Genomic DNA, 12,158 nt, shown 5'->3' with positions numbered 1-12,158 from the left:
ACGCGCGCACACACACACACACACACACACACACACACACACACACACACACACAGAGACAGTGAACACACACCCGGAGCAGTGTGTGCAAAGGGATGTCTAATGCTATTTCATGCATTCTGACTTATTTACACTGCTCATCATGGAGAAAAGGCCATCCAATTGGTGTCAGGACTCAAAAGAGGAGGACTATTGGGAGTTTGCATTACTATAAATCTGGGCTCTCTGATCAAGAGTGTGCCTTTGCCACTTGAAAAAAAAAAGAGGTAAGGCCCAGGATGGTTATGCTACTGAACTTTATTAATTAAATTAAAATAAAATAATGTGTTGAAATGTACAGTTTCTAATTTTTCTTTATTTTTACTTTGGTATTAATAATATGTCTAAAATTATTTTATTGTTCATTTGTTATTTGTGAGAATGATAGCTATTAGAAAAATTATTTAAGAACCTATACTGTCATTATGATTAATGACAAGAGTAATATTTATTTATACATAAACAATAAAGATTGTTTGCAAGTGTCAGCAGCTACTATTTTTCTTTTTTTACAGAACGGTGAATCGTAATTGTGTAAATGGATGCCCCAGTCAACATCAGCCAAATAGCAATCTGGGAAAAGCCTGTTCTCTGTTATGAGTTTAGTAACAGGTCTTGTCAGAAGTTTGTCTATCCTTTGGAAACTCGAATATTACTCTACATCCTTTTTAGCATTTCTTCAATTGTCACAATCATAGGAAACCTGTTGGTGATCATAACGGTCATTCATTTCAAGCAGCTTCACACACCAACTAACTACCTCATCCTGTCTCTGGCCGTGGCCGATCTGCTTGTAGGAGGAGTTGTGATGCCTCCCAGCATGCTGCGCTCCATCGAGACGTGCTGGTATCTGGGAGATTTGTTCTGTAAAATACACAGCAGTCTTGATGTGACATTGTGCACTGCGTCAATATTAAATCTATGTATCATTTCTTTAGATAGATATTATGCCATATGTCACCCCTTTCAATATCACAGTAAAATGACATCACTTGCTACACTAGTTATGATTATTATCTGCTGGACTGTTTCAGCTGCTCTGGGGTTTGGCATGATCTTCATGGAGCTTAATATTCTTGGCATTGAGGATTTTTACTATGACAGCATTGACTGTGATGGAGGCTGCTTTGTCTTTCAGAGTAAAGCTGGAGCTACTATATTCTCATTGATCTGTTTTTATGTTCCTGCTTTTGTCATGCTCTGTGTGTACCTCAAGATCTTACACGCAGCTCAACGGCAGGTTCAGGCCATCCAGAGTGTGAAGTCTGAAATGAAAAAAGAGGGAAAAGCCACTAAGACTTTAGCCATCATCATGGGGGTGTTTCTGACTTTCTGGATACCCTTTTTCATTTGTAATCTTATAGATCCCTTCATCGGTTACTCTGTACCACCACTGCTGTTTGACTTGTTCCTGTGGGTCGGCTATTATAATTCCACCTGTAATCCCATAGTGTACGCCTTCTTTTACAACTGGTTCAGACATGCTTTCAGAGTCATTCTATCCAAAAGAGTATTTCAGAGTAATTCTTCAAGAACAATACTGCTGTAATAAGGAAACAGATCATATGCAAATGCATTTCTCAATGTTTTATTTTCTGATTGGTACATATTTCATTTTATCTTTTTGTATTATTCTATTTTGTTTGTGATTTCATACATGAACCTTCATACTCTTCATACTCGAAGTGCAAAACTAATCTTTCTTTAAAGACTTGTATGTGATTTAAGTGCCTGCATATATGAGTGCTGTATGTCTTGGCATTCAAGGCTCTTCTGAGTCCACCAGTGTTGATCTTTGCCCCCTCATGGATCCCTATGAATTAAATTCTAATAAAGTTTAACTGTGTGTGCATATTCAGTGCTAGAAGATAACTTACAATCACATGAGAATTTTTTTAAAAGGGCCCTTTTATTTTATATAATTTTTTATCTATAACAACAAATTCAACATGGCTGAAGTGCCAAGTACATATTTCAGGATATTAGGTAAAAACAATTTTTCAGAATAATGTACAAAACACTTGTACAAAACAACACTATCTAAAACAAAATGATGTCACTTTTGCAAAGATATATATTTTTAAACAATTTTACTTACAGCTATTTAAACATTATTATACAATGATGGGTGTTTATTTGATTTGCATAAAAAATGCCAAGTCATTCCATGAAAGGAGTGCCATTCATATCCACGACATTTGATGAAGCGCACTAAACAAATGCATGATGACACCTTTTATGCACATGTGAAGTCTTAAAAAACAGTGCTTATTATTTACAGTACATTACAACAATTATTTTAGAACATATTCTGTGCTGATTGTTGACCAGCTAAAATTGACTGAAACATATATTCAAAGGGAATGACGATGTAGGCCTACAATGAACTTCATGTTAGCTTGCTTATTGTACCCAAGAGCATGATCTGTTTAAATCCACGTCCTACTAGCAAGAAACTATGCTTAACCACAAGTCGAGAGCTGTAGTTCCAACCACGTGAAGTTGCGTTCACACTACCAGCTAGACGTAGCGACAAAATGACACAATCCCACTGTGACAGTGACCATTGGCGACAGGATGTAGGCGTGTCCAGTGAAGCAACAAAGTTGAGATATCTTGAACTTTATGCAAATGAAGAGCGAATTTTGGGAGTGACAACCAATAGGAATGAAGTCAGTGGAGTGCATGTGATCCTTCATTACATTCTATAGTGGAGTGTTGAGGCAAGATGGAGGAGAAGTTAATTTTAGCAGTCAGCAACTTTCCTATAATTTATTATGTGTCTGTGTACATACGGTGATACTGTGCTGACTCCGAGCCTGAATGTTTCTTGAACCCAGAAAGACCGGTGCTTAAGCTCTGGCCACAGATAAATAACCACGATGGCAAAGAGCACTCACTGTTTCTTGTTCATCTTTATTATTAAGCATTGTATGCATTGATTCCGTTTATATTTAGTCTTTTTCCTTCCAAAATGTTTGTTTGTAGTGGCAAGGAAACTGATTCATTGTATACAAGATGGAGTAACATCTGTGAATGTCATTAGCAAATGTTATTAGACAACCAGTAGTGGGAACGCCCACCAGCGACTTGACTGCCAGCGACAAAGTCCCTAGTTTGAACATAGATAAAGTTTGTGATGTTGTTTGCGAATGTTTGTTGAAACTAGGGAAACACCGGACCTTTGACTTGTCATCTCAAACTTGTGACCATAGTTGGGAAATGCACCCCTTCATGACTGTTGTATCGTTTTTTTTTTGTATAACTTTTTTTTTTATAACTAGATCTACAGCTGGTTCAGATAGGCATTTAGAATTATTATATCCAAAGCTATTTTTCAGACAAATTATTCAAAAACAGTACTAATGTAATAATGAAATTGCAAATTCTTTTACTTGATGTCTAACTTTCTGATTGGCACATATTGCAGTTTATCTATTTAGTATGTGATTTCTTAACTGGACTTTATACTCAAAGAAGTGCAAAACAAATCTGTGCTTTAAGACTCTTGTATGTGATATAGACTACATGCCTGTATAAACATGCTGTATCTCTTGGCATTCAGGGCTCTTTTGAGTCCACCGGTGTTGATCTTTGCCCCTCTCATGGATCATTATGAATTAAATTGTTTAAATGTGTAAAAACGGCATGTTCAATGCTAGAAGATAATTTCAAATCACATTACACTTAATGTATATTTCTACACGTCTGTCTATTTTATGCCATCAGTTTTTTATTTATGACAACAAATTCAACATGGCTGAAGTGCCAAGTACATATTTCAGGAGATCAAAATACTTTTCAATGGAGCAAGATGTACAAAACACTTTTATTATCTGTTTTATTTATTATGTTATGACAGTAACCGGAGACATTCCCTTTCGAGCGTTCACTCTACATTGCGAAGCATTCACAGTGGGAATGGTATACAATCCTGCCGTGAGAGTGGCGAAGATCAGCCTGAACCAAGGGCTAAGACCACACCAAGCATGGGGTAGAACAACACACAATTTCCAACCAATAGTGATGCCGCTAGGAAAGCCCGCAGCTGATAGGCGCAGCTAGACCAATGAACATTTTAACTCAGGTGTACCAAATTAGCATATCTGGCCAGAATAAATGAGCAGCTGCACTGAATACAGGGCAGACACAACAACAGTAGCAAGGTAACGCCGTGCAATGTAGCAAAAGCAAATATAAAAATGTACATAGGCCTGCAAGATGGCCAAGCTTTCGATATAAATCCTTAAAGCCCTGACAGGGCAAATGGCGCTCTGAGCCTCAGCATCATGTGAGGTTGATGGCTCGGAAGACAAAGCGGGCAAAGAAATTACCTGCACTTTAAAGGGGGTAGAAAGAAATTGATGCATTTATCCTGGTCTCGGCCGGAGAGTAACACTGCAGTCCCCAGGCCCAAAGCGAATACAATCGTCATCCACCGAGAGTGCATGCAAATCTCCTATGTGCTTAGCCGAGGCAAGGGCAAGAAGCAGAGCAGTTTTGAGGGAGAGCTCCCTCATAGCAATGGATGCTAAGGGCTCGAACGGGGGTAGAGAGAGAGCTTTCAGAACCAGCACTAGGCCCCATGGCGGCACCGACGATGGGCGTGGGGGATGTAATCTCCTCGCTCCCCTGAGAAATCTGACCACCAGCGTGTGCCTCCCGATCGATTGACTATCAACTCTGGAAAGAAACAAAGCAATAGCGGCCACATAAACCTTTAGCGTTGATGGTAGACTCCCGTTATCTAGCCTGTGCTGCAGTAAACGTAGAACATCCAACACGGGACAGCTTGCCGGGTCGATATCTTTATCACAGCACATTTCACGAACACTTCTCATTTAAGAGCGTACAGATACCTAGTCGAAGATGCATGAGACTCAGTGAGCATGTCAAGCACACGGGGAGGCAGGGCGCTTAGCCCCTCTAGGAGCCCTGAAGTAGCCACAGATGAAGTCTCCACAGCTCTGGGCTGGGGTGCCATATCGGGCTGTTCGCATGAGACAGCAGGTCCCTCCTGAAGGGGATTCGCCAAGGCGAAGCCACCAGCATCTCCCTGAGGTCAGGAAACCAAGGTTGATTCGGCCAGTTGGGGTAAATGAGGATCCTGATTTTGCATAATACCAGAGACAAAATCTTCACAAGAGGGAATGCATAAAGTCTGGCTCCCAGCGTGACATCAGAGCGTCTCCCATCAGCGGGGAGTGAGAGAGCAAAAAGAACAGCAGGCAGTGTGTGTTCTCGCTTGACGCGAACAGATCCACCTCCGCCCTCCCGAAGTGGTCTCAAATCATCCAAACTGGACTGGGATGCAGCTTCATTCCCTGTGAGGAATTCCGTTCCTCGAAAGCATGTATTAGGTTTAGGAGTTTAGGAGACCGGGGATATGTGCCACTCTGATGGAGAGTAGATGATGATCCGGCCAAAATAGAAGACTCGCAGCCTGCTTGAAAAGGGCTCTGGAGCGTACGCTGCCTTGGCGATTTATGTACGAAACCACAGACATATTGTCGGTGCGAATCAGCACATATTGCTGTTCCAGTTGTGGCAGAAACGCCACTAGGCCTAAGGACACTGCCTTCAGTTCCAAGCAGTTTATGTGTCACCTGCTCTGAGACAGGCCTGAAGTTGGTACGCCTTCACACTTCCAGCCTGAGGCCGATGCATCTGTCATAACCACAGTGCGTGCTCTCACCAGTCCCAAGGGAACCCCCCAGCTGAACATTTTTGGGTTGCACCATGGTCTCAGAGCACTGACACAGCTGCGTGTGAACCGTGGTCCATGCTCTCTACGGAACTCAAGTTTTCAGCCACAACTGTAGCAGCCGCATGTGCAAATGACCCAGGTGGCAAACTGATAAAGCTGACGCCACAAGTCCCAGAAGCCTCTGAAATTCCCTCAAGGGAACAGACCGGCCCGGTCTGAAGCGACGCAGAGCTGGTGAAATGGTCATTATGTGCCTCTTGAGAGAGGAGGGCTCGCATCTCCACCGAGTCGAAACACACACCCAGATATGTTATAGAGCTCTCTCCTCCTCTTGGCCGGTCCGTCAGGATGAGGGCCTGGCAGCCGAGGGCAGTCCACTGTCAAGGCGGGGGCTCCTCCTCTGTCCGTGGCGCCTTTTCCCTGGCTCCGTCCACTGCTTGTGCCAAACATCCGGCTCATTTCAAGGAGCTGCAGAGGATGCGGCGGGCTGCTTAGCCGTTCTCTGAGCGGAGCGGGGCGCAGAAGAGGAGCATGATCTAGATGGTGGATGGAAAGCCTGCCGGGGCATCAGGTGATCACCTTCACGCACTTTTGCGCCTCAGAGAAACACTTAATAACCGACTCCACGGCGTCACCAAAGAGGCCAGAGGGAGTGATTGGAGCGTTGAGGAGTGCCTTACAGTCAGAGTCCTTCAGGTCAGCTAGGGTCAGCCATAGGTGACTGTGAAGGAACGACCACTGGCTTGAGCAGAGTGCTTTGTCACCATCAGCACAGCACAGGTCTTTCACAACGTCCGCGTCCATGTCGCCGCTGTCCAGAGACTGCAGAAGCTTAGCTTAAAAGACCTGCAGAACTGCCATCGAGTGCAGCGTGGATGCCGCTTTGTCTGCGGAAGTGTATGCCTTGTCAGTGAGGTAGGTGGTCAATCTGCAAGGCGTAGAAGGCAGGCTGAGGCCTGCGCCAAGCGTGACCGAGGAAAGGCACAGATGTGTGGCGACGGTCTTCTCGATGGGGGGTATGCGCACATAGCCATGGGCCTCCGTCCCGTCCACGTGGGAGAACATGGCCTGAGCGGAAGAGTGGACGCACGCCGACTGGGGAGCAGACCACAACTTCACCACTTGTTCGAGGACTGGTGAAAGGGGCGATGCAGAGGAAGATGGCCCCGGGCCGAGGAAGGGGAAGGCCCAGCAGCGGCTCGCTTGCGGCAGTAGGCCTCGTTCCCGTAAGGCCATGAGTGATGCTCCTCTGAGTACTCAAAACACACGACAGCGAGTAAGCCAGTGCATGCAGTCGGACTCAGAGAATGCCGCCTCAGCATGGGCCAGGCCCAGGCAGGAAATGCAGCTCTTTGCAATATGAATTCTCATGAATACGGGCTCTGAAATCTAAACTTAACATTATGCATTCGAAAGCACCAAACAGTTGTGTTATATGAAAATGCTGAGCGAGTTTGTCTCTGGCTCAGCACCAACAAAAGTGAAATATTTAAATTATTCAGTTCATCACGTCACGCACTATACAATCTGAACACACGGTGGGATACATGTCAAGGGTTAGGGTCTGTTCACACAGCTACATTAATTGAGGTTAAAATATGACAAAATTACAGTATAATGAAATTATCTCATGGACCAGAAGAAATGGGGTGGCAGGCCGATTTTGGCCCATGAGCCATGTGTTTGACACTGTTGTAGACTGTTGAGAACACTAGGTTTCCTTGGAAACTCAAATGCCTTGTGATTTGACAGGAGGGAGGTTGTTATGAAACTCTTGTGCTATAAATGTGTGCTCTCTGCTTCATGAGGCAGCCTTGGTTCACCGTAGAAAGAAAGGTAAGAACATGGATGGAGAGTCTTTGATGTGCTGTGTTGTATTTAAAATCATTCAATCATGAAACTTTTAACATGCAATTCATTGACAGAGATGCATAAACCAAACTGCAGACTGAAATTAACTTCACTTCCTTGTTTTAAGCAGGGAAGCTCCAGAATTGTGTAAATGGAAATGCGAATCAACATCAGTCAAACTGAAATCTGGAAAAAGCCTTTTCTCTGTTATGAGTTTAGTAACAGGTCTTGTCAGAAGTTTGTCTATCCTTTGGAAACTCGAATATTACTCTACATCCTTTTTAGCGTTTCTTCAGTTGTCACAATCATAGGAAACCTGTTGGTGATCATAACGGTCATTCATTTCAAGCAGCTTCGCACACCAACTAACTACCTCATCCTGTCTCTGGCCGTGGCCGATCTGCTTGTAGGAGGAGTTGTGATGCCTCCCAGCATGCTGCGCTCCATCGAGACGTGCTGGTATCTGGGAGATTTGTTCTGTAAAATACACAGCAGTCTTGATGTAACATTGAGTACCACATCAATTTTAAACCTCTGTATCATTTCTTTAGACAGATATTATGCCATATGTCACCCCTTTCAATATCATAGTAAAATGACATCACTTGCTACACTAGTTATGATTATTATCTGCTGGAGTGTTTCAGCTGCTCTGGGGTTTGGCATGATCTTCATGGAGCTTAATATTCTTGGTGTTGAGGATTTTTACTATGAGAACATTAAATGTGATGGCGGATGTACACTGTTTCAGAGTAAAGCTGGAGCTACTATATTCTCATTGATCTGTTTTTATATTCCTGCGTTTGTCATGCTCTGTGTGTACCTCAAGATCTTACACGCAGCTCAACGGCAGGTTCAGGCCATCCAGAGTGTGAATTCTGAATTTAAAAAAGAAGGAAAAGCCACTAAGACTTTAGCCATCGTCATGGGGGTGTTTCTGACCTTCTGGATTCCTTTTTTCCTTTGCAATCTTATCGATCCCTTCATCGGTTACTCTGTACCACCACTGCTGTTTGACTTGTTCTATTGGGTTGGATATTATAATTCCACCTGTAATCCCATAGTGTATGCCGTCTTTTACAGCTGGTTCAGACATGCTTTCAGAATCATTCTGTCCAAAGCAATATTTCAGACAAATTCTTCAAGAACAGTACTAATGTAATAATGAAACAAATGATATGCAAATGCATATTTTTTTTAATGTCTTATTTTCTGTTTGGTACATATTGCAGTGTATCTATTTTAGTGTATTTTGTGTGCCATTTCTTAACTAAACCTTCATATTAGTGCAAAGGAAATCTGTGTTTTAAGAATCATGTATGTGCTATACATGCCTATATGTGCTGTATGTCATTCAGGGCACTACTGAGTCCACCAGTGTTGATCTTTGCCCCTCTCATGGATCCATATTAATTAAATTCTAATAAAGTGTGTGAAAACTGCACAGTCAATGCTAGAATATCTCTCCTCTCCACAAACATACTTTCAGTGTAAATGTACATGCAGACAAGATAAAAGAATTTGAAGATATAATTCTGTGCAACTGTACTTTGTATTGTCATTTTTAAATTCAACATGGCTGACGAAAATGCTGAAGCACCAAGTACATCTACATCTATCTTTTATTCCAGGAGATCCACCATGCTTAACAAGGCATATTTGTTTGCTCATTACATGTTTGGTCATTCCATTTGTTTGGAGTTTCCATTCAGCTTCACTGTGACTTTTTATTTAAAACAAACCAAAATGCAACTTTCTCAAAGGTATTTTAATTAAAACAATAATTTGAAATGTAAATTGCAATGATCTGATTTGCATAATTATTTTAATTGAGTACTTCTCAGTCCATTTCTACAGGCCCCTCACTAATCTGACACCTATTAAGCTGATGAGTTTAATCAATGTGTTAGACATGTGAAATATCCCCGATGTGCAGTGCAGATGAGCAGATCTGAGAACCACTGCTTTAATGAATATAACATCCAAATAAACACTGCTGACTCACTGCATGAAAGGAGTTGTGTCCACAACATCAAGTTCAATAAAAACAAAAATATATTTATATTAATTTAAAAACTAATTACAAAATGATTATATCAAAAATATGATTTCATGTGATAATGATTATATGTTGTTTTTTTAAACATACTGTATATGCATTTTGGCATATAACTATAATCACACACACTTTGGTTTTCTAAGAATATTGCAACCAAAAGAACTGACTTGCCTCAGTGGTCTAACTGCACTCGTCAGTGACAAAATGTTTTTAGATGACCAATCAAATCAACTAGGCGGCTTTAGTGTCGCTTACGAGCGTGAATTCCAGAGTGATGCTTCAGTTGATGGAAGTAGCTAAATTAAACATTTATTTTAGTTAGCAAACATTTATTTAGCATATTTACATATTTTTACATTTTTCTTTACATAAATTGCACAACGCCAATGTAACTGACTTTGTCACGAGTTGCTCGTCAATGTCAAAATGTTTGCGATGACCAATCAAATCAAAGTAGGCGGGCTTTACTGTTCACAGGCTACTGAGTGCAAATTCCAGACCAACGCTTCAAGGGGTCATGATATGAGAGAATCGAATTTGCCTTGATATTTTGTCATATAAGAGCTGTACCATTAAAACATCTTGCAAGTTTCATAGCTCAAAACGTTCTCCTCATTATAAACAAAGCATTTATTTAATCAAGCTCTACTGTGGGATTTCTGGCGTCACACCATAGGTCCCGCCCACTGGCGTTCAGTCGCATAACGGCTATACCTACACTATTCATCCGCAGAGTCACGCAAAACCGAAGCACAAACATAATGATGTTCTTCTGTAAAATGCGTGCAGTTTTGAACAAATTTGGGACCTCTGTATTTATAAAACGTCTCGGTTACGTATGCAACCCTCGTTCCCTGAAGGAGGAAATGGAGACGTCACGTTGGTGATGACCGACGAATTGGGATCTCGCCAGAGAGACCAATCCACTTCGAGTGTAACTAAATGAGCCAATGGACATTAACATGCGGAATTCGAATCTGGCTGCCACACCACGCAGTGCGGGTATAAGAGGCAGCAGGTGCACTGCATTCATTCATCTTTTCGCCTCGGAGCCAAGCGGTGGTGCATCACCAACGGGACGTGACGTCTCCGTTCCCTCCTTCAGGGAACGAGGGTTACATACGTAACCAAGACGTTCCCTTTCATTAGGTCACTCTCGACATCACGTCGGTAATGACCGACGAATTGGGATCCCTACCAACGCATCACAGGTGCTGCCCCCTCCAGTGCCCTGTGTAGGCCCCTTGACCCTTCCTATAAGGCAGACGATAGGACCGGGCTCTACACAGAGAAGGTTGACCACTGCTGTTCCTCGTAACCCAACAGTAGGACTTGGATAACACTGGGAAAGCGTGCCCTATCCATTTGGAAGGGGCATGCTGCGGAGTCACCTCCTCCCAGAGGGTGTTAAGTGACATTAACTCACGTGGAATAACCCCGTAGGGCCCTACTGCATGGAAGTCTCTGAGATGGCTCAGGCTGCATCATTTAGAGATGGCAGAACGTGGTCTGCCAGGGGAAACACGGCCCTAGTAACTGTACCGTGGACATACACATATGGGATCCCAACAGGGTCACTCATATGGGCACTAGCCTCACACCAGATTTCAGGAATTCATTGGCAGAAAGGCCTGGCGCCAGACGCTCCGCCATTTCTGGCCACCGGAGTGCTGGAGGACTTGACAGGGTTTGCCTGGTTAGGGAACTCTCTGGAGAATCAGGCGTTAAGGATCCGCCAGCCGACTCTGAACCGGGCCTCTCAGTGCCACTACCCGTTTGAGGTGAGAACACAGGAGGAAACCGGTTCGACACGTAGGCTATAGAACCTAGCGAACGTGTTAGGAGCCGCCCAGCCCACAGCTCTACAAATATCTGCTAGCGAGGCAACACGAGCCAGCACCCAGGAGGATGCGACACCCCTAGTGGAGTGAGCACTCAGCCTGAGCGGGCAGGGCACACCTTGTGCTTCATAGGCCAAGGTGATGGCATCCACTATCCAGTGGGCCATCCTCTGCTTGGAGACAGCCTACCCCCTCTGCTGTCCACCTAAAGCTCTGAGTTCTATCCACGTACTGTCGCAGTACAGGACAGAGCAAAGCTAGGCCTGGGTCTGCCTCCTCCAGGGGCAGCGCTGGTAGGTTCACTACCTGGTCCCTGAAGGGAGTGGTAGGAACCTTGGGCACATAGCTGGGCCGGGGTCTCAGTGTTGCACTGGAGTCAGCCGGCCCAAACTCAAGGCACGATTCATCGACCAAAAATGCCTGCAGGTCCCCCACCCTCTTGACCAAAGCCAGTGCAGTGAGGAGCACTGTCTTTAGCGACAGAAACTTAAGCTCTACTGACTTCAGGGGTTCGAAGGGCTCCTCCTTCAAGGCCGTCAGGACTGAGGGGAGATCCCAAGAGGGTACCAGGTGGGGGCGTGGAGGATTCAGCCTCCTCACGCCCCTAAGGAACCTGATGATGAAGTCGTGCTTCCCAACGGACTTGCCGTCTACTACTTTT

General features: G+C 43.7%; 2 protein-coding genes across 2 annotated transcripts; both read left to right on the top strand.

The window, feature by feature from the left end:
• Positions 1-577: 577 nt before the first annotated feature.
• LOC107697108 (trace amine-associated receptor 1-like) lies at positions 578-1,588 on the top strand. The gene is made up of 2 exons (XM_016497749.1): positions 578-905; positions 978-1,588. Exons 1-2 carry the CDS (start codon positions 578-580, stop codon positions 1,586-1,588), a joined length of 939 nt encoding a protein of 312 aa, XP_016353235.1.
• A 6,160-nt stretch (positions 1,589-7,748) lies between these two features.
• Positions 7,749-8,759, top strand: LOC107697107 (trace amine-associated receptor 1-like). The gene is made up of 2 exons (XM_016497746.1): positions 7,749-8,076; positions 8,149-8,759. Exons 1-2 carry the CDS (start codon positions 7,749-7,751, stop codon positions 8,757-8,759), a joined length of 939 nt encoding a protein of 312 aa, XP_016353232.1.
• The last annotated feature ends 3,399 nt before the right edge of the window (positions 8,760-12,158 follow it).

The sequence above is a fragment of the Sinocyclocheilus anshuiensis genome, unplaced genomic scaffold, assembly GCF_001515605.1.
Source record: "Sinocyclocheilus anshuiensis isolate Anshui unplaced genomic scaffold, SAMN03320099.WGS_v1.1 scaffold38, whole genome shotgun sequence".
Classification (NCBI taxonomy): domain Eukaryota; kingdom Metazoa; phylum Chordata; class Actinopteri; order Cypriniformes; family Cyprinidae; genus Sinocyclocheilus; species Sinocyclocheilus anshuiensis.
This window is presented reverse-complemented; position numbering and strand designations above follow the sequence as displayed.